The 22,792-nt window shown below is 40.7% G+C and overlaps 1 protein-coding gene and 1 long non-coding RNA gene across 3 annotated transcripts in view; one reads left to right on the forward strand and one right to left on the reverse strand.

Moving 5' to 3' along the window:
- Positions 1–6,708, reverse strand: LOC135445499 (uncharacterized). Its single transcript, XR_010439543.1, has 4 exons — positions 6,279–6,708; positions 5,802–5,906; positions 3,865–4,169; positions 1–3,590 (listed from the first exon to the last, which is right to left on the reverse strand). It is a non-coding gene; the product is annotated as an uncharacterized LOC135445499 (long non-coding RNA).
- TRMT11 (tRNA methyltransferase 11 homolog) overlaps positions 4,317–22,792 on the forward strand; it is a 26,057-nt gene continuing 7,581 nt past the window's right edge. Inside the window, exons 1-11 of one of the 2 annotated variants that reach the window (XM_064708003.1) lie at positions 4,317–4,541; positions 8,194–8,259; positions 9,030–9,103; positions 10,319–10,400; positions 10,499–10,591; positions 11,615–11,749; positions 13,365–13,521; positions 18,048–18,128; positions 18,755–18,919; positions 20,266–20,338; positions 21,041–21,172. In XM_064708003.1, the coding sequence (XP_064564073.1) occupies positions 4,485–4,541; positions 8,194–8,259; positions 9,030–9,103; positions 10,319–10,400; positions 10,499–10,591; positions 11,615–11,749; positions 13,365–13,521; positions 18,048–18,128; positions 18,755–18,919; positions 20,266–20,338; positions 21,041–21,172 (1,115 nt within the window). In that variant the 5' untranslated portion in view covers positions 4,317–4,484. Of the gene's footprint in view, positions 4,542–6,567; positions 6,802–8,193; positions 8,260–9,029; positions 9,104–10,318; positions 10,401–10,498; positions 10,592–11,614; positions 11,750–13,364; positions 13,522–18,047; positions 18,129–18,754; positions 18,920–20,265; positions 20,339–21,040; positions 21,173–22,792 lie in introns of those variants that run through there. The other variant, XM_064708002.1, reaches the window with a different exon arrangement.

Raw genomic sequence — 22,792 nt, forward strand, 5'->3', positions numbered from 1 at the left:
AATTTCAAACTAATGTGCAACATTTATTGAAATGGTGACAGTGCCTTCAGTGTTTGACAAAACAAACCACAGATAGTCTTGTATATGATATACAGTCCAAAACAGATGCAGAGTTTACAGACTTCAGGTGGAAGGAGGGCAAAGACCACTGAGGTAATCTGTCACAAAGTGAAGTTTAGGAGAGATTTAAACAGCTAAAAGATGCTTATTAGGGCAAGAACACCTTTTAAAAAGGTTGGGGTTTACGTACTACTCCAAATACTCTCTAATACTAAAACCCCTTACATGCTACAATTTTTGCAAAAACAATTTAATAAATTCTGTTCCATTTACTCTAATGGGAGTCTGCTGAAAAAAAACCAAGTTGCCATGTTGAAAAGTTTAAATTCCTATTTCATCTGTAGATGTTTATTTAATCACAGATGAAGCATAATTTTGTAAAACTTGTAGCTGAACTGAGTCATGTGGATTAGATATAATACATTCATGACTAAACAGGCTTCAGGAGTAATTTTTTATTCTAGAATGTACCAGTGGGCAAGCTGACCAGTTCTATTATCTATCTTTTAGTCTTTCTATCTTTCAGTCTTTTTTTGAAATGCTGTTGCTGGAAGCACAAGACTGGATTTGTCAACCTGTGTGCTGAGCCAGTTTGGCAGCTCAGTGTTTATAATCATTGCATGGGCACACAGAAAGATTTCAGTCACGTTTTCCAGAATGCTCATCTAAAGCTGGCAGGTTGGCTGTGTAATTGTTTAAAAAAATCCCTCTATAAATAATAGTTTTGTTATGTAGTAATCCTTGGTTCTACTAAAAATATAATAATAGAGCAAGCTTTTTTTAGTCGCTTACAAACTAGGTAAAACCATGTCATTAAGGGTTTGCTCTGCTTCTGTTTTGATCAGAGGTGTTCTTAAAAAGTGCTTGTAGATGTGCTCAAGCATCTACCACTTACATGGCAGTGACAGCCTAGATTGCTGTTTAACTATTTGAGCCAGCCTTAATTAAAATGTAGTAAATTTATGTGAGCTGGACTTGCATCTTACGGTGCTCAGGCTACATACTGCCTCACATGTGTGTCTTCTAATGAATTATTTGTACAATGTCCAGCAATGTATTATTTTTCCTTATCGCATCCCATTAATCAGCTGATGACACTTGAAGTGCCTGATGCTGCTTCCTGCAAGTTGTGAACTAACACTACAGCAGAACTGAGTGGATTTCAGAATTGTTAGAATTAAACAAAACTCATTCCACAGCTGCACTATAAAATGTTTAATTTGCGTTGAAATCTGAATGCATGTAAAGACTTCCTCTAATAGGAGCGGAAAAATGAGGTTGTGCTCATGTCATTTGGCAAGAAATGCTTTTTCAAAAAGAACATTTTAAGTATGTTAAGCTAACAAACTACATCTACTTTTTCAGCTGCAAGGTGTAGATCTGTTTAGAAAGAAGCAGTAGGTTTGAAAGCTAAGGGAGCACACCAACAGTGCCTGGTGCAGCACATATTCCCCCTTTCCAGTGTGGTAAAATTATGTGGTGATTAAAATCCATTCTCTACCTGCATCTGACTGCCCTGTTCCCCAGATACACTTATTTCAGCACATTAATTTATTCCCTTTTTTTTCCCCTCTTTTCATTGTCCTTTCACCAGAAAAAGAAAAAAGGAGGGAGGAAAAGAATGAAATCCTCAGCCAAAGACTTAGTTTGGTGCAAATCCCCACTGGATGAAAACATCAAAACAAAACCCCATTCTTTTAGGCTTTTTGCAATAGAAGTTCTTTTATATAAATAGCATAAAATTACACATCACTTTTACCAAGTTCCTAATTTATATTAAATTTTAATATTCTTTTGATGCAAGAACAGTATCTAAAGACCCATCAAGTAGTGTAGTTAACACCACACAGAAGCTTCTATTTGCACTGGTAAAAATATTACTTTAGATTTCTAATGATACGGTTTTATTAGTGGTAACGATTGTAAATACAGCTGATTGTTTTTCATAGCACTATTACAACTATGTTATATAACCAATCCTTTATTTTTCTTTCTGAAGAGCTCAGAACTGTGCTCTGAAAGCAGTTAAATGAGCTGTGGGACTGCTGCTATACTTTCATTTATGCATTTGGTACTACAGTATCTCTACTCTCCTCTTGTAAAAAACATTGCTACATTTTGGTGAAAGAAGAGCTTTTTTTTTTCCTTATGAATGCACAGATGCCCAAATACAGAGTTTCTGCTGACTTTTGCATCTTTCATTGTGGCACCCTACCTTCTCTGAAGGGGTATAGCTGAATTCACTGAAAAGGCTGCAGAGCTTTGTGGACTTCTTCTGAAGCGTTAGAAGAACAGGAAAAAAATGGTGTGAGATAGAAAACAAAAAGAGCAAGAGACACAGAAGGTTTAGAGAAGATATGATTGTAAGATTAGACCAGAACCAGTGCAGCTGTCCAAAATCCAAGCAAGATGCAACTAATTTAGGAACCATCAAGTATCCTTGCTGTGATATTTTTGTAAGCTTGGGAATTTCTATCTACTTCATGAAAATAACTTCCATTTATTCAGTTTAACCATGCAAGATTGAACCTAAAACTTTGCTATATATACCAGGCTCTTTGTTTGAAGAAGTATATGAATTCCCACAAGAGTTTTCAATTCCACGTTTTACAAATCCCATCCTCCCACACAGTAAGTATTTCACAACCTGTAGGAAACAGTAGTGTAGGAAAGCAAGTTAGTAATTTATACTTTCAGTAACCTAAAAGCAGTAGGCCAGCACAGTTATTTGAAGAACTCTCATATACTTGCTAGTAGATGATAATAAGGACAGTCCAATGCCAATGTGATGGAGTACCTTGTAATCTGTGATTTCCATCCAAATCTCTTACCATTTTTACAAAAATACCCTTCTCACCCATTTCCTCTCCTGCTTGTGTCCCAGTAGGTAGCTGAGTTGAAATTCTGTAACCAAAACCTGTGAAGATGGTATCTAGTTAGGTTTTTCCAAATGCAACCGTGCAGCAAAGTTCATTCCAGGACAAAGCCTTATTGTAGTAAAGTGATGACCACATCATCATCTTTTCCTTGCCAAAGCATTTCACCTTCAAAATGCACCAGACCGTGTTTTCTGGCTCTTAACAAGATTCCCACTACTTTATTGGAAATAGTCACGTATGTTTCAAACAGCTGCCCGAATGTCACTGTCACGTGTCCATCTTCTCCCACCTTTCCAGTTCTTCTGATGATCGAGCACAGCTCTTCTACTTCCCTACCCACATGTGAGTGAGCATCTCTCCCTCTCTGCTCTGTCCGAGAGCCTTCCGGGGGTCTCCCGTAGGTGGGATCTCCTCTGTGAGTGTGCGCCGGTCCAGACGCAAGCCTGTCATCGCTGCTGAACGGATTCTTCCTCTGATACTCAATGTGATCCTCTGCCCAGGTCTGCCAACTTTTCCTCAGGTCACCCACTGCACTGGTAGCTTTAGCACTTTGCTCTTTTTCTCCTTCCATTTCTGAAAATGTTTTATGGCACTCAAGCAGGAAAGGAATCAGTGACGGGCTGTAACTGTGGTTCCTGTGTGTACTGTCAGCTATGAAGGAAAAACAACAAATCAGCCTGATCTTTTTTAGAAGAGTTTTGCCTGAGTGAGAGGCAAGGCTGCTGAAAAAGAGGCTAAATATCTGAAGATTTTAAGTCCACTCATAATTCTACAGCAATGAAGAAAGTAAAAGTGATTCAGGTGAAATTCAGAAGTAATTTAAGAACACAGGGCAGTAAATTACAAGATTACACGGTGCTCCACCGATCCCGCAGTTACCGAACAAACCCCGCAGCCTCCGTGCAACACCCAGTGCAGTACTCACTCCTCTTGCAATGACGCCTGTCCAAGAACTTTATCCTGGTACCCGGCAGCGCCGCTGACTTCCCAAACAATCTGATGCAGTGCTGGCTGAGCCGCGGAGAGAGCAAACCATTCCCGAGCGGCAGCACCAACCCATGCACAGGGGTGGGAAGCCGCTCTCCGCCTGAAGGCTGAGTAAAGGTGGACGAATTCACGCCGTGCCGACAAGGTTCCCTCAGGCTGCGCTAGTTATAATGCACATAAAATATTATCTGGAGCCGAAACGCCAATACATGGTGGGAGCGAGGGGATTTTCCTCATCGGGCACTGCAAGGAGAAGTAAAAGTGCAGTTAGCGAGTGCGTCTGTGTCCGCAACACCCTATTTAGTGCGGAAGACAAAGGCAGAATAGATTGTTCTCCCTTAAAAGGCCGTGCTGCGGGGCCATGGCCACCGGCGTCAGCCCGCGGGCAGGGCAGGGCGAGGAGCAGCGAGCGCCTCTCCGCTCCCGGGGCGCGGCGGGCTGCCCGCCACCTGCGGCATTCCGTGCGCCTGCGGCACGCACCGGCTCTGCGGGACGCGGGCATTGCGAGAATTAGAGACAAGCTTTAAATCCCCACCGAGATCTGACTGTGCTACAGCCATGTCTTTGCTGGGTCGTATCGTTCACCTGTCGGAATACGCAAGCCGGAGTTTCCAGGTAGCACATGAGTAGAGCTGATACTTCCACCGACATTTGAAGTTAAAACACAGGATCAGTGCTGGATTTTAATAGACAGAAATGCAAATTCTGAACAGTTTAACAGCTGAACTATAGATTGAGTATTTCTGTATTTTGAAACTATTGTTGTTTTAAAAATAAGTTTTCATGGGCATTTGCCCACGTGCATATGTTGGTGCTGTTGCAAGTGAACCCATGGGCAGGGACAGGACTCCTAAAATTCCCCAGCAGAACCTCCAGGTCAATCAAAAAACACTTGTGTTGCCTCTGGGTCTAGAAGAGTGCCTGAGGTGAGCACAGAGTGGCAACACAATCACCAGAGAAGGGAATTGGGAATAATAAGGAACAGCACACATGAAATAATGGCTTTTCATTCATGGTCTCACTTTTAAATTGAAACTCATGATTGTTGTATATTACCATTTTTTATTACATATTTTTTTGTGAGAGGAAGATGGTTCATTCTAGCTTCCTGGATAAATTTCAAGTTGAGTAATTACACTTTGTGTATATAAAATTCCCCTGAAGGCTAAAAAGTGTAAATTCTATTTCTTTCCCTCCCTAGAAGAGTTAAGAGGTTTGTAATGTTTTTATGACTCCCCACATCCACACTAACAAACTGCTTGATTCTCCTTGCTGGCTTACAGGAATGTACGTTCTTTTTCCAAACACAGCATCTGAAAAGCATTTTGTTTTTATGTGAGAATCAAATACTCTGTAAATCTTAGTAATGTACATTCACTTTCAAACTAAGTAGAGCAACATGTATGCACTGCCAGAGATTATGCATGGATCCTCAAGTCAAAAGCAAGGAAAAAACCACTTTTGAAGGTTTTTGTTGAAGCCTTCTGTAGGAAACAGTATCAGTGAAAAATAGGTATTCACCTTGAGAGAACAGGCAGCAATGCCCCGAAGGTAAAGCAGTGCAGATAAAGTAAGCAAAAGCCAGTTTCAAAGAGATTAAGCTTAAAAATAATACCAACAACCCCTTCTAAGGAGTTTCTAAAATGAAAGCCATACAGCTAAGAAATTTAAAGTGAGACAGATTGGAAAAATAAAAGTAGACTTTTTCCACTGAAGCTCTCTCAGCAATTCCAAAATTTTATAAGCAATCTCAGGTTCGCAGGGCTTGTCAGCAGTTCAGCAATGCGTTTATTGCTGGGTCTCAGCATTCAGTTACTGAGGTGAACAAGCCGGACCCACATGTACCTCTTCCCTTTCTCTTCTAGGAAAGCTCACATTTAGGTGCCAGGTCGCTTTAGATGGCTTTCTTGTCAATCATCAGGGCTAAAGCTTCATAGTGACTTCAGTTTTGGTTACTGCAGGAAGGGATAGCTGGAGAAGCTGCAGGATGAGATTATGGAGATGCATCAAGAAGGTGTCCCGTGCAGTGCTCACAGGTTATGAGCAAAATCTTAGCTATCTAGAAAAAAACCCAAAAAAATGAAAAAAAAAACCCCAAACAAGTCCAACAACTTTAGCACATAAAACATGAGTTCAGTGCTGAGCTGGCCTGGTCCTAATAAACAGCTTACCAAAATCTGGATAAGACGAACCTTTCAGATCAACACAACAGCGAGACCAGTGAGTACGGGATTACAATTATTAAGACTAGATATTAAAACAAAACATAACCCGCAAGACAAACCCCTTTTTGCCCCTCTGCCGGACCGTCACACCTCTCTCTGCCCCTTTCCTGGGAATGTGTTTCTCTACCTGCTGCGACACCCACGCCGCCGGCGCTGACCTCCTTCCCACGGAAAAAGGAATGCGACTCCTTTGGCATCTGTTAATTCTTAATGTTATTTAATGCTCCAGATCCTTAAGTGTGGCCGGGAGAGGCCTCGGCGGGCCCCTGACAGTGAAACACCCCTGAGCGAGCGTGTCCCCAGTGTACACGGAGTTATTTATAAACCACACGCAGGCACTGCTGCACTAACACGTGGTGTGCGTGATAAAGCACACCCAAAATATAACTACCAGGAGGATGGGAAGGAGATGAAGTGAGCACTAATTCCTGAAGACTTCGCACAGCCCCGTGTCCCGCTCCGGGCGCTACAGGGCCCGCGGGGGTCTCTGTGCCACACGCCCCTTCCCGGGCTCCTCCCGCCGCTCCCGCCCTTCCCTGCCGGCGGCGCATGCGGGAGGCGGGGGATGGCCGGACATGGCGCTGGCGGTCCCGTCGCTACGGCGTTATTTGCTGCTGCTGGCGCAGGAGCACCTCGAGTTCCGCCTGCCGGTGAGCGCCGCGCGGGGCTGGGACCGGGACGGGGGCCGAGACCGAGACAGGGGCCGAGTGAGGCGCTGCCCTCCCCTCCCCTCTCCTCTCCTCGGGGCGCTCCCGGGCAGCGCGGGCCCGGGTGTGCCTGGGGAGCCGGACCCTGGCCGGGGTCCCCTCTCTCCGGGAGAGCCGGGGGCTCGCAGCACCCGGCCCCCCTTCCCTCGCCCCTTCCCGCGTCTGACCCCCAGGCTCCCTCTTCTCCCTCCTGCCCCAGGCTCATGGGGAGCCTCCGCATGGTGGCTTTAAGGCAGCACTTTCCTTGCCGCTCGCTTTTCCACAGCCTCTGGCGCTAGGAGAGGTTGCCAGCAGAGTACCCGGGGCTCCATGAGAGAAGCGGAAGCTGAGGTTACAAAAATGCTTTCAAGTCTTGGCTTTGGTGACTAATTTAGAAGGTTAAGTTATCCGTCAGCTCCCGGCAGCGTGCCCTGGGTGCAGGAGCGGCTGGAGCTGCCCTGGGCACACGCCAGGGCCTCTCTCCATGCCCTGCCCGGGCGCTGGTGGAGTCACCGTCCCTGCCGTGTGCAGGGGAAGACTCAGTGCCATGGTCCGCTTCACAGGGTGATCTTCCCTCGTCGATTGGACTGTCACATGTTACAAAATGTTTAATGTGTCTTGAAGTTTTTATTTTCCTTCTTGCCATTAAGGTTCTCTTTCCTATTTGCTTTGTGGGACTGGAACCTGAGTTCCATTCGCGATCATCCTGATTTTTCTTTAGGCCAGGTCGTCGGATGAAGTAAAAAGAAGATGATGCATGTGTAACACAGAACGTTTTTCTTTTTATCACCAAGGTTTGGTGACACTTGGTGATACGGCTGCTGAAGGAAGCAGAACCATTTCTCCTTATTTTGGTGACTGCTCGGCTTGTTTGGTTTTGTGATGAGCAATGCAAGGAACTTGATTTTCAAAAACTTAATGGAACAAGCAGGGACAGATTTTTTTAGCCAGATGATCTACTGATCCTGGCCCTGAGTCAGTGTTACTACTGAAATACCACTTTTATGGGAACTAGTCAGAAAAATATTTCAAGAAGAGAGTGGATAATGTTGTGAGAGTGTAAGATTGAACAGTAAAGATTCTGATGAAGGAGAATATATGAAATGGTGGGGTTTAATCACTGAAATTTTCCTGACATTTGCCAATGAATTTTGAGAAAACTGTTTTTATAGCAGGGAGGTCTTAATTTTCAGTTAATGAACAGTGTGTACAATCTGAATTTACTTGTGAATGTGTGCCCTATCCACTATCTTATTAGAATTAGAATTTGTGTCATGCTGCTTCTTCTCTTTTCTCTTTTTTCCCTTTTCCTTCTTTATAAGATTCTAAATCCTGACCTTTATGTTTTCACTTTAGGAAATAACATCATTGCTCTCCCTTTGTGGCGGACAATTCAGTGGCGAGCAGGAAATTCGTGTAAATGTAAGTGAGGACCAACTATTTTACTTGAGTGTGTGTATGGTCTGCAAGTATGTTCTTTAAAGTATTTTTGTTAATTGTAGGTATCTGAATAAATATTGAAATTTCTTAGGAAATTCGGGAATCTTCCCAAAACTGACTTCTCAGTTTCAATAAAGGGTCAGAACTCTTTACTGAAAGATGCACAAAACAGAACTCTTTAGTAAAAAGATGCACAAAATGCACCTCAGGTTGTCTTCACTTACCAGCATGAAAAGAAGCAGTGCCACCTGCTGGGAGGCTCTCCTTGCGTTTTAGAATAGCTAAACGCTGAGAGCACTCAGCAGCAGTTTGGAGTTGGTGTTGGTCTCTAAATCAGTGAGACACTGGAGGAGTGCAGTTAAGAAGCCATATGATTCTGTCTCAGTGCTTGGCCAGAGAATGTTATTGGGATTTAGTTGCTGCTAAACAGTAAACCTGTTACGAGGTATTTCCAATCTTTAGTGGATGAATAATCAAGAGAAATGCAAATTATATTTTACCACGTCAGTAATGTTGGGAAAATTAAATACATAACAAAATTTCTCACACATTCAAGCTGAGTAAACAGTTTTGTCTCAGATTAATTTTTTTACCCCCACGTTCTCTGTATGATTAAAGGTAACAGATGTATTTTTTATTAATTTTTTTAATCTTCAGTATGCATGTTCTGTTTTTATAGAACAGAACTGTGTCGTTGTGTAATTCATGTGACATCCTAGGTATTTGCATGACTTACCTTCTCTTGATTGCAGTCTCCCTTTTGGATTCTCAATATTCCTTCAGAAGAGATGGCGAGGGGACTAATGAAGCGGACAGTATGTGCAAAGTAAGAGATTAAAAATGTTGTAAATAATAACACAAGCAGTGGAATTTTGTTCTAATATGGCAAATATAAAAATTTTGTATGGAGTCATAAAATAGTCTCCGATTCCCTCTAGAAGTGAGAAGGTGCTACTGGAGCCTGTAGGACTCCTGTAGGACTGATTATGGAGCATCCCTGTCTGTCCTCTTTACTCAGTGTATGATCAATTCAGGGTCTCAAAATGGTGTTCTTCACTCCAGAGACAGCACTTGTAGTGTCACTCATGTTTTATGTGCCTTCTATAATGTTGAGTTAGTGGCTTTTTCTAAAATATGTGTGGAATTGAAAGATAAAACCAGTGATACATGGAAACTGACAATCATGGAAGGGAAAGGTTGTGTCACCCTCCCTCATCTGAGCCTTCAGCCCTGACTGCTGCAGCAGAGTCCCTTCTAGGAAATTCAAGAGCACAACAATATGCTGGAGAGTGATTGTTCCAGCTGGTCATTTTTAGAGGTGTCTGAATAACATGCAGGTATTTCCAGTGAGTTGCGTGAGAGAGGCCTTGAAGTATGGTTCAGGATGAGAAGCAGCACAGGTGTATAATGTCCTTCTGACCATACTAAATTTGGGGTGCCTGTGCTGTGTTCTTCAGAGCTTGGTCTCCTCTGCAGAACGTTGCACAGTCCCTGTTAAGTGCTTGATGTCTAAGCTATTCAGTTTTATCTAGAATGACTTGGGCTCTCCACTCTTGCCTAAAGAGTGGAGCACTGCACTTCAAAAAGCAGCTGCAGGCAGTTCGGGGAGTAAAATGTGACACAAAAAGGTTTCAGATGTTCTGCACACTGTGCACTCTCAGCTAATGTATGCTAACTCTATGTACAAAGCATAACTAGCCCATGGCTTATTTTTCTGTCCTACAGGTGATTGTGGGGAGATGTGTTAGTTTTAGAATAAGATCACTGGAGTACCTCCATTGCACTGCTAATGAATATGAAAAGCTCTGAAGGTTTTGGTGCATGTTACCAAACAAAGAAGAGCATCAGTGAAATAGCAGCCTGTGATTAAAAATACTTGTTACAGACAAAAACTAAAACGTTTGTCTAGAATTAAATGTCAACTTTAATACTCCATGAATTAAAGCCTAAATACACTGGCCAAGTAGGTTAAAAGGAATAAGTATCTGTAAGGCGTTTTCCCTGCTCTGTGTGACTGACTTGAAAAACTTCGTAATTTCAGGTCTATATTTGAACTGTGGGGCCATGGAAAATCTGCAGGGGAGCTCTATGCATCTTTGAAGAACTATCCAACAGACAAGATGGTATAAAAATAAAGAATCTGGATACTATGGTTCCTTAAGCCCACTGAATAGCACTGCATCTGTACTAATTAAATATCTTTGCCTTTTATTTTTTTCAGCTTCCATATCTACAGTCAGACTCTACTTACAAAGTACATATTCATACATTTAATAAAACACTGACCCAAGCACAGAAAATAAAAAAGATTGATGTAAGTAGATGGTTAAGAAATCTTTATTTAGTTTTGTCTGTTCATATTGTTCTTATTCCATGCTATCAGTGTATTTAGGTTTCTTCAAGATCTTAAGGAAATTTATGGCTTATATCTTATCAGGTCTAAATGAGATTTTTGTGTCTGAATTAACATTCTCTCAAAATTCACAGCTTTTTTTCTCCCCCTCTATAAACTGGCTGTTTAAGGCATATACAATGCCAAACAAATAGCACTGCTGATTTCAGCCCAATGTGCTGGTGTGCAACCAAAGCTTGCTGCTGAGAACTAGAGGTTTCAAATGGCCAAGTTAGGTTCTAAATTTTTGGAAAATCTGTTACTTGAGCTCTTTATTAGGGTTTTATTGTTGCAGAATGTGGAACAAGTGACTTCAGCTGCAAGCTGTGGATTGTGTGCTGATCTCCTGTTCTTATCTGTACTTGTGCTCTCCTCCTAACTATATCAGTATTTCATTTAGGACATTTTTCCGAATTACTGTTTATTTCTGCTCTTCCACATTCTATTTTGGCAGCTATTTATTCAATATACTTCATTTCAGAGACTGAAATGATCTGTATAAGTAGTAGCTATTTTTCCCTGTTGGTTCAGTTTTTGTGTACATGAAATAATGCTAAGTATGTAAACAATTGTAGCTGCACATCACTGAAATTTCACATCCCCTTGTTTATCATCATTGTTGTTTCTATCACTTGAAAATGGCATAATTAATATGCACCATTAATTTCCTTGGAAGTTGAATTTTCTGTTCAGATTATAAAAGGTGTTGTGGTTCCCAATTTCTAAACCTTAATCATTTGAGATATTTTTGTTTAGAAGAAAGGCATTTCAAAAAAACCAGTGGAAATTGAACTTTTAGTACTAATATACCATTTCTTACAAGTGAAATTGTGAGGGTTTTGCTGATTTTTTTGTTTGTTTGGTGTTTTTTCTTGAGGGGGAAGGTACCTATTTAAAAACAATTGACTCTGTTTATTTTTGACTCTGTTTTTCTTTATTGTATAGGCTCTTGAGTTTCTACCATTCAAAGGAAAAGTGAATTTAAAGAATCCAGAACACGTATTTTGGATTTTGGAAGACTATGGAATGAACCCAAATGATGTTCCAGAAGAGCCCATTCATCTGTATTTTGGTAGATGGGTGCGTGAGCACGTTTGCTTCAGTTCTTGCAAGCTTGTATTTTCAGGAGAGCTTACTTCAGTTTAAATGTAAAAAGTGTTTTGACTTTAATAGAAGGAGAAAATACCATTGTCTGAATTTGTCATTGCATAATACTCTGAAGCAAGTCTTGGAAGTCCTTGCTGTGACTAGGAAAAAGTGGCTTTAATGAGCAATTTGGAGGTGGAAAAAAAATGAAGTTGTATCTGGAAACACACCTTTGTCTTGCCATCCCCTGAGAGGACTCAGCACAGCAGGGGTGGTGTGTTACAATTTTTTGGACCTGGCCGTAGCTGAAAGCCCCTGTTCCAAGCACATAGAAAGATGTACAGAACTGTAGATGGCTTGTGGCCCAGCTGAGTGGCATCAGCCTCACTGGAGCATTCTGTAAGTGCTTCAAGTGATCCTGGCAGGCACCTCCTTGGAAAGGTGCAGACTGATCTCTGAGGCTTTGGACATCAGTGAGTCCAGCCCACAGGCAGGCACCTGCCCGAGGGAACACCGGCAGTGCAGAAGGAACCAAGCACAAAAACCATCTGTGGTCTTCGCTGCAAATGTTCTTGCTTGCTGGCCTTGTGCACTCTAAACCTGCTGCATTATTAGGACATGCTGAGGAAATTTGATCTGGTCTTTGATGTTTCTGTGAGGGAAAAGTGGTTCCTCAAAGGATATCTCCCAGAATGACACTAGCCACTGGTGGGAATATGTGCTTGCAGTGTCCTGGGTGAGGGGCAGCTGAAAGGAAGGAGAACCACTGCAGAGGTTGTGCAGCTTGTGTTAACAGCCACTGTTAGAGATTCAAGCTATCTGTTAGGGCCTGTGAATATCCTCCACGCCTGTGATTGATGTGAGAGCACCCTGGGTTGTGGTAATGCTGCGAAACATTGCAGCTGTCCCATTGTCCCATCTCTGCTGAATTCCTGAAGTGTTTAAAAATGAGCAAGCCAACCTGAAAAAACAGGCAGGTGTATTTTGTTAACCCAGTAAGACTGATGCTGAGAGAGGTGGAAGGATAGTGTTGGATAGTGTTTGAATGTGTTTTGTTTCAGATTGCTTTGGTCTTCTCCAATGTACTTTGGAAGTCTGGTGTAAAAATGCGAGCATTTGGTCTTTGTTTGCTTTTCCCTCAAATTCTCACCTGTCAATGCTATTCTAAATTTGGATTTTGAGTGGGACAGAAATGCCAGTGAAGAAAGAAATTCTGACTTCAAGCATCCCTGTGTGTGCATGCATGTCTTAATGTGCATGTCTGATCCTCATATTTTTGAAATCCTTTTAACTATGAATTGCCAGGAATTGTTTTTCTGATGCTTAGAATAATAGCAAAGTTATTCTAATTATAATTTCGTATTAAGAATTTTCTCTCTAAAATGTTTGTACATTTTTAACCTGTGTCTTGAAAAATTTACCCAGTGTTGAACCAAGATGTCTGTTGCTTGGAAAGAAGCCTGTCATATTTTCAGACCTCAGAAAGCAAGGTTATATGTTATGAAGTGAAGTTACCTGGTTTTGGATGGTGTCACTAAAGAAGGTGTGTCAGTGTGTCTGTTTATGTCTTGTATCCAGGATCTGACATGGATTTTAAATGTTTCAACAGATTGCAGATGGCCAAAGAGAACTCATTGAATCCTACAGTGTAAAGAAGAGACACTTTATTGGAAATACAAGCATGGATGCCTGCCTCTCTTTCATCATGGCAAACCATGGGAGAGTAAAACCCAATGACATCGTGTATGATCCATTTGTTGGAACAGGTATATATATATATATATATTTTTTTTTTTTTTTTTTAAGCTGGTGGAAAGAACTGGAATATTGTGTTTGTGCTTGCACTACTCTTTTACCTAGTGTCATGACTTCTGGTGCTCAACAGATATTTGAGATGATACCAAAGGCAAAAAGGTGTTTATAAAATTAAGGTTTGTTAACCTGAAAGGGATTTTGGAGGAAGGAGGCCAAATTCCAGAGATGTAAACAGTTTATTTTGCGCTTTTAAAAGGTCTGTCTTCATTGTTGGGTTTTACACCACGTGGCCTAAGCACCAATCCATGTGTTTCATGGATTGCTTAAGATCAAAGTGACCAGGAATTGGAATTTGGCTAAGCACTTGCTGCAGTCACTTTTGGGACATTAAGAAGCAGCATTTTAGAGCTGGCTCTTTAGGGGAGTGCTGAGGGCATTTCTGGTCATACAATGCAACATAGCAATAGTGAGGTCATGGCAGCATTCCATGAGGAACACTTGGTTGTGCAAAGCCTGTGGTCAGGATATTATGGCTCACACAAGGTACCCTTTCCCAGCTGAGCTTTCCTTATCTTAGCCAGGAGGGGGAGCTTTTACTCCACGTATTGCTGTGCATGGCACTGAAGTACTTTTTGCCTCAGGGAAACTCAGCTGGATGTGAAATAGCTACCTAGAGTAGTTTCTTCCAAAATGTAGCAAAGGCTGTGTTTCTGTCCTAGAATCCTAGAATCAAATTGTAGAGTATCCTGAGTTAAAGAGAACCCATTAGGATCATCAGAGTCCAGCTCCTGGCCCTGCACAGAGCCATCCCCAAGAGTCACACTATGTGCCTGAGAGCATTGTCCAAATGTTTCTTGAACTCTGTCAGGCTGTGACCACTTCCCTTGGGAGCCTACTCCAGTGCCCAACCACCTCTGGGTATTTTTTAATATCCAACCTAAAACTTCCCAGATAGAGCTTCAGGCCATTCCTTTGGGTCCTGTCACTGGTCACCGCAGGGAAGAGATTGGTGCCTTCCCCTCCTCTTTCCCCAGCAAGGAGGCTGTAAATTGTACTGAGGTCTCCCCTCAGTCTCCTCCTCTCCAGGCTGGACAGACAAAGTGACCTCAGCTGCTCCCCATAAATCTTCCCCTCAAGGCCCTCATCTTCTTTGTTGCTCTCCTGTGGACACTCTCTATAATTTAATCTCTTTTTTATATTGTGGCACCCAAACCTGCCCCCAGCACTCAAGGTGAGGCCATCCCAGCTTATAGCAGAGCAGGACCATCCCTTGCCCAGCTGCAATGCTGTGCCTGATGCCCCCCAGGACAGCTTGGCCCTCCTGGCTGCCAGGGCACTGCTGACTCATGCTCAACTTGCTAAATTTTAGTCAAGGTGACCACATGTGAAATGCATAAATTTAAAAATACTTATATTAATGGTAAGATGGAGAAAAATCTCTGCAGAGAAGTTAGGGAGAGAGAAGACTACACTGATAGGATAAATTCTTATTAGTATGTGTCTTCTCTGTGCCATAGAAAAAGAGCATGCATATGATATTTTCAGAAACAGAAGTGTTTGGTGAACTCTGTGTTTTTATCTTAAATTTTATTCTTATAGGACCTGATTTTTTTAATGCATAATATCATCTTAGGAGATTTTCTCCTCTTTGTTGTGCTTCTCCTTTGAAAGGTTCAGGAAATCCCTCTATTTACCTCTTGGCAGTTGGTTTCATTTTGGCATCTGTGGCTTTTTGTCTTATAAAATCTGCTAACTTAAATCACAAAATAAAGTCTCTGTGACCATTCTTTCTCTTGGGAGTGAAAATTGAAGAAAAAAAGGAAGAGTAAAGACAGAAGAAGAAAAATCACATAAAAAATATAGAAAGCTATAGAAATTCAAGATAAATGTTGTGTTTCAGTTTGAAAGGTAACATACACAAAATCCTCCCCAAATTGCCTAGTAGTTTAAATTACAATTATAATTTTTTTTGTTAGACATTTGTAATATAAAGGGTAGAGATTAAGGGGGATGCTGGAGATACTGGGTGGCATGCCATTTGTCAGTAGAGTGTATTTATTACTAAATAACAGTGGCTTTTGCACTTACTCCTTTTGAGTAAACCCCAGGAATTTTGGTTGTCTCTTGAGGACCTTCAGAAGATTTTGAGCTTGTCAGTACTATGGTGCCTTGTCACTGGAGTTTCTGGGAAGTGGTTTGGAGTTCAGAGTGATAAAGTAATTTTGAGCTGATGGGTTTAGAAAAATATATATTCAGGATCTGAGGAGCATTTTGAAGAACTGCAGTTGAGATTTCTTTATTAGTGCACCTTTGTTACCTGTCTGTGTTTCTGCCTGTTTTTTTACACTGATAAAGTGAAGAGTAAACCAGTAATAAACCAATAGAAGACCAAACCAGAATGGCCGTGCAAAATGATTCTTGCTAGTTGCACACAAACTGGTTTTTGCTGCATGAGCCAAACCATAAATCTTTCACGTTAGTATTCTTATACTATGGACAATTGGCAGTTTTCCTTGGAATATAAAGTGCTCTTTGAGCAGGCTGGCTTTTAGAAGACTTGATTCCCCTTTTTATTGTCAAGCAGAATTGGAATGGCCAAGACTCTGTTTTTAACTTCCATCCATGTTTAGATATTCTTTCCTCAGCATTGGGCAGAAGAAGGCCTGGAAGCTTCTAGAAGAATGAATCAGGTCTTTTACCTGACTGTTTTGTGCTTCCTCCTAGACAGTCAGTTCAGGTTATCTCATTAATCTCGTTGATTGTTCTTTTGGAAGATATTTGTGATGCTGCATAGTTGTAAATGACAGGATGTTTTTCTTTGATGTCCTGGAGGACCAGACCTTGTCTGTGCTGAAGAGGTGGAGAATAGTGTGTGGTAGAAAGGCATGGAGCTCTGTGCCATCATCATTCTGCTACAGGTCTCCAGGGATGGAGTGATTCCCTGATTAACCCTTTCATATACTGATCAAAGGGCTGGCTATGTAAGGACATGTAAGTGTCTGTGCACCTTCTGCGTGAACACAATTGAACTAGTACAAGCTGCCATTTATTAAAAGCTGTAAATTCATGATTTCCGAGCTTCTCTTTTTTTTTGCCTGTAATTAAAAATATTCTTGGATGGGCAAAGGACTCTCTTCTTACTTTTTTTGTAGGACTGGGTGGTATGCCATACTTGGGGTCAGGGCTAGCTAAATTTGTCTTGACCCTCTGGATGTACTGCCCATGTGTTCTGAGGGATTGCAGCCAAGAAGGGAAATGGGTGATTCCTTTGGGGTGAGTAACCTTGTTGTTCCCTGATCCATTTCACAAGAAAAAGCAGAGGAATATTAAAAGTGTTTTTGTTCTTCCTCACCTTTGGTTTTGGTAGAGTTCATTACCATATGGTGCAGAATTCTCTGGTGCACACAGGGCACATTAGGGATTTGCTGGTGCTCAGGACAGTGCAGCCACCTGGGATGCCTCTTTCCATGCTCCTGGTGAATGGAAGAACTGGTGTCACCCCCCCAGCCAGCTTACACATTGTCAGCCCTTCATCCTGCAGCAGTCATCCCCTTTATTTAGCAGGACTCTTGACATCAGTGGGGTTCACAGCCTTGTTCTCAGTTCTGTTCTGTTCTAAACCATTCTGGTAGCCACAAAGTTTCTTAATTAATAAAGACTTGGCCTCACAGGTATCTGTCCATCCCCTGCAGTCTGTCTGTTGTTTCATTTGGAAGCTGTTAAAGAGTTAATGGCATTTATTCTTTTCTGTGGGCTGTTCAACTGTTGTCAATTTCAAGGGGAAATCACACTTTTGGTATGGTGTTCTTTTATTTTTTAATGAGGGAGGCATGTTGCAATTGCAGTAATTAAAAATACTGGTTTTATTACAAAATAAGTGCTACTGACAAAGCAGGCAGCCTACTCACGGACAAATGATTTGTGTGTAGTTTTCACACTTGAAAACTATTGCAGAAATGTTTTTTATATTTATGTTTACACTGGAGATATTTACATTTGTAAGGCTCTTGACCATTGTTTCTTACAATATGGCAATAGCCACCTTATAGAAGTTTGATTTTTGGACACGGTTAAAGAAACTGACTTTTAAAACAGACACAGTAGAACTGCCATTTGTTTGGTGATGATTTTTCCAGTTGTTTGACAACAGTTTGAAATTCTGCTCCTTGCAAAGTAGAATCAAAAGTTGTGGTTCATATAATGATTAAAGGATCTTACTGCTTAAAATAAAAAAAGCCATAAACAAAACTCCTGAACAATCTCCAGAGATGAGGAGTGACATAGGGCATAGCAAGATAAGGAAAATCATGTAGAGCAGACAAAGGACTTAGTGTTATTATGTCTGATATAATTACATAGTGATTCTAAATGGTTGAAAGTTCTACTTCTTTTTTTGGTGTTTGTTTTGGGTGTTTTTCTTTTCCTTGGGTCTAGTGTGCTGCTGCTGTAGGCTCCTGAAGTTCCTGAGGAAAAAATCCTGATGCAGGTGACATTTATGACAGAAGTTTATATTTTGCCTTTTTTCTTCCCTGTCTAGGTGGCCTTCTGATCTCCTCAGCACATTTTGGGGCATATGTGTGTGGTACTGATATAGATTACAACACAATCCATGGATTAGGTATGTTACATATTTTGAAGCCACTGAAATCTTACCCCCTGTAATTTAAGAAGACTGATAGTAGCAGATGATAGTGAGTGGATTTTAAAGCAGCATTAATCTTTGCAGGATTTATTTGGTCATGCTTAGTTTTTATTCACCAATTTACATGTATGGTAGTTAAAATATTATCTTACTTTTAAGCTGAAAATATTTTTGAAAAAGAATAATGAAGACCAAAACAAAGTTTCAAATAATCATTACCACAGCTGTGTGCTCTTGTAACCCCTGATGTGGGAAGCTCTTCAAAACCTAAGCCAGGAACCCTCATCTCATTGTTCTCTGCAAATATGCAAATCATATTTGACCTAGTGGGCAGGGTTGTGACTGGTGGATGGAGAGAGCATCTTGCAAACCAACATTTTTGTAAATGTATTCTTTAGCACTCTGTGCAGATGGTGCAGCAGAAATTTTCTCATGAATTTTCAATTTTCGTTACTACTTGTGAAATTTTGACAGGTTTTTTTGGTGACATTTGATTATTTTCCTTTAATTTAAATGGTAGAGTATATGAAAGCTCTTCTTATATAATAGTTTCTTGAGTATGCTTTTTTTTTTTACCCTTTCCATTCCCCTTCCCCTCCCAGGCAAGGCAAGCAGAAAAAACCAGAAATGGAGAGGGCCAGATGAAAATATCAGAGCAAACCTCCGACAGTATGGTTTAGAGAAATACTACCTCGATGCACTGGTTGCTGATTTTTCAAGGCCAGTATGGAGAACAGGGATGTTGTTTGATGCAATCATTACAGACCGTGAGTTTGTTACTGCCTTTCATTGCCCAATAACAGTGACTGAAACATTGCTGCCTGTGTACATTGATGAAATGCCTGGGCCAGTGCTCAAGCCTGCAGCTTCCATGTTTCCGAAGATGATTGTCGAGAGCAGCGCTGTGGAAATTGGATCTGCATTCAATGTCTCTGCATTTATTTTAAGGATAATTATTAATGTGTAACAAAGCTGACAATAACACTTTCTCCCATGTAGAGCATGTTATGTTCACCAGCAGAAATCAGTGTGGCTGAAAATCATCCTTTGAAGAAGTCTCTTTCAGTAAAAGCATCACATTATTGATGCATAGAGACTTCTTACCAGGGTGGTCTGTGTTGCTGTTGGCAGCACATTGGAGTCTGCCATGCATCTCTGATGGACTTTGGGAGACTTGTGTTAATGCTTAATGTAATGCTTCCAAAGAGAAATTTTAATGTGTTTCCAATACACTTAGCTACTGGAAGCAGGAGCAGTTTGAAAGGATCCTCTGCTTTTTTAGAAACTTATTTACTAAACACTATTTGTCTTGTAAGAGAGGGAAAAGAAACTAAGGGGATAAATGAAGACCTTGATACAGCAATTTCTGATCTCAAGTGCTGGCTTTTACAATGACACACTCATATTCATTAGGAATAGGAAGTGTGACTTTTCTTTGTGGGTTGCTTGCTAGTTTTTATTTGGCCTGTTCAACACCAAGACTGTGTAGAATATTAATATGGACTTAGAACTGAGTGTGAAACCATTTCTAAAACTTCTGCAGTGGTTACATTGGTGCTTCTGTGATGCTGAAACAAGTCTCACAAATTAACATACAAGTAACTACGTTATGCTGTTAGAAATGTGCAAAAAAGGTTTGAGAAAAAACCTTCTCTGGTTCTTACATGTGAGAATTACCATTTGTGTAATGTTGCTGGCAAGAAATTCTGATATACTTAATTTCATTTTGAAAAAGGTTAGTTAAGTGCTATAGGGGACATATTCATGTCTGTCAAACAAAAAAGGATGGGATTATTTGTCACATGTTGGAAATCTAAGGAATATCTTTTAAGAAAAATCACAGCATTTGTCCTTTGTCATGTAGCAAACGTGTAGCTCTTACAGTTGAAGGGACTTCCTTGAAACAGTTAAAAAAATACTTTTTAGAGCAAGAAACTTTCAACAGATCTTAAAGAAATTTCCCTTACTGACTTTCACTTCATAAAAGCTTTCCATTTTTTTAACCTTGCATAAGCCACAGTTTGTGCACTGTTGTGTATGTCTGGTGTAATTGTGTGTTATTTGGACAAAGTGTGAGGTTCTCATCTCTGCATTTTGCTTGTGCTTTGTCTAGCACCATATGGTATCAGAGAAGCTCCTCGCAGAATGGGATCACAAAAGGAAACAGTTAAATCAGTTGAAAGAAGGTAGGGAAGCTGTCTTGTCTGCTATAGAATGTAAATGTCTTAATGGAAACCCAGTTCCAGCTTTAGAATGTTTGTTACATCTTGGTTGGCTGTCAGAAGTTTAAAAATGGTAGCAGTTATAATTAAAGAGGAAAAACCCTTTTTGTTCTCTTTGCAAAACCACTGTGTCACTTCCTGAAGCCTTCTTGGTTTTGTTTACCCTCATCCTTTGCATACGTTCAGATTTTGAATCCTGTTTCTCACCTCTTTGAGCCACCGTTAGCATGTATTTTCAGAAAAGTTTTCTTTGGTCCCTGCAGGCTGCGAAATCACTCTAAAATGGAATACCTGTAATTTTACCTTCAACTTTTTTCTTTTGCATTTTCCACTGCTCCTTTCTTCTCAGAGATGTCCCATGGCTTCTCCAGTGCCTTGCCTTCTGACTTTAATTCCTTTAGAAAGATGCTGTGCAAAATAACTATTGCCAGCATACCTGTGGTTCTTTAGACTCATCTTTAGCATGTGTGGAAATCAAAGAAGCAGGGGGAACTTGAGAAGTTGTATTCCTCATAGTAGAAATTGTACTCCTGCATTGTCTTAGGTAGCTTTGCAAAGCTCAGAAAGTGCTTTTGTGGCTTGGTATATTTTTTTTAATTGCTATTATTAAAAATTTAGGTTTTACTTGTGCTCTTGTTTGCTAACACTTGTATGTTTTTTGTTCAGCACAGAAAATCACTTCTTCGTTTCATCCAGTTACCATTTAAGTGACATCTTTTTTGACCTCTTGAAGTTTGGGGCAGAACATCTGGTGATGGGAGGAAGATTGGTTTACTGGCTGCCCATATACAGGCCTGAGTATGTACTGTTGAATTCTGCTGTGTTGGGTGTCAGAAGGGATGCTGCATTCTCTCTGTGCTTTCCTCTGGGACATAGTATATCTGGAGCTTCCATAGTACCAGCACTTAAGGGTAATGCCCAGACTTTGTATTTTAAAACTTTTTATGAGGGAGGCCACATTTTGTAACAGGGCTTTTGAATGGAGATAGTTCCTGACTGTTACCAAGCAGAAAATGCCTTTGCATATCATTGTAAATGCATGTCATGTGGGTTGAGATTTAAGCTTAAAAAGTTAGACTTTCAAGATGCAGTTAGACTTCTAAGACAGTAGGCTGGTATTAGTGTGTGTTTCTGCTAAAGTAGTTGATAGAGGTGTGTAAAAATCATCCTTGATTCTTTGGGGTTTGGCACTACTGATTTAGCTTTCTTCTGAGAAATGAAAGTGAAATGACCAAGAGATGGCAGTGAGAGGCAGGAACATCCGAGAGCAGCCCTGTTAGGGACGGGAGAGGCCAGCAGAGACTGCAGGATCTGTCTGCGCAGGAGTGCAGCCTGGGATCGGAGCTGAGTGCATAAGGAAAACCAGCTGTTCGCATGCCTTATTTCAGCATCTCCTAGATTAGGTTTGAGGGGGTTTTTTGTTTTGTTTTTGTAAAGATTTTTTACTGTAAAGTGAGGAGTTGATGTACAGTAGCTGTTTCAGGGTGCCTTCCAGATACAGATGTGCTCTGAAGGTAGTTTCTACAGTGTCTTATATTTCTGTGTACAGCAAACTGTACTGTTATATAAAGTGGTGGTTGTCCCTAGTTTCACTTGCATATGTCTTGGGGTAGTCCTATATATCTCATGCTATTTTGCCAATTTGGAAATCAAAAGGAGCCATTTCTGTTGCATGCTTCTGTAACAGGAGAGTGCATTTAGTAGTTTGTATTTTTTAGTAAATGATAAAATTGATATTTTAGGCCTTTTTTCTCATAAGACAATTCAGAGACACAGCAATGAATGCCATTCATAGTATTATAGCAGATTTTCATGTCAATAAAATCTCTTTGGAATTACTGAATTTATTTTATTCATCAAGATAACAGTGTTTTTCTTTCTGCTCATTGAACTTTTGTAAAAGCATACTTCGTCACTACAGCAGTGCAAAGTGTTTCACTTCAGATAACTTGGGAACTGCATATTTGGGATCAGCTTTAGTTGCTGTTTTGGGGAGATCTAGTTGAGATGACTTTTTAAAAGTGAATTTGTACATCATACTATGACTTGAAATACTAAAGTTGCTAAAATTAGCATAGAATAGTAGGAGAGTCACTTCATTTTCAGCTGTAATAATGAACATGGGGTATTGAAGCAATTAAGTGGGGAGAAGAGATTTTTTACTAACATGTTGCATTATCAAATATCCCTTGGCAACACCTGCCTTGAGTTTCATTATTTGAGATCTTTGTATATTACCTTAAATTAAAGCTGAAACTATTGGGTTGGATGTCTGTTGAAATCATTGCTTCTGTATTTCTTATTTGACATGTTTCTGAGTTTTACCTGAAAGAATGTAGAAATACATTCATTAATGCTAACAGAAAAGGCTTTTTAACAAAGTGATAGTGATCTCTCCCTCTTCAAGATAGCATCTCA

Source organism: Zonotrichia leucophrys, chromosome 3, assembly GCF_028769735.1.
Source record: "Zonotrichia leucophrys gambelii isolate GWCS_2022_RI chromosome 3, RI_Zleu_2.0, whole genome shotgun sequence".
NCBI lineage: Eukaryota > Metazoa > Chordata > Aves > Passeriformes > Passerellidae > Zonotrichia > Zonotrichia leucophrys.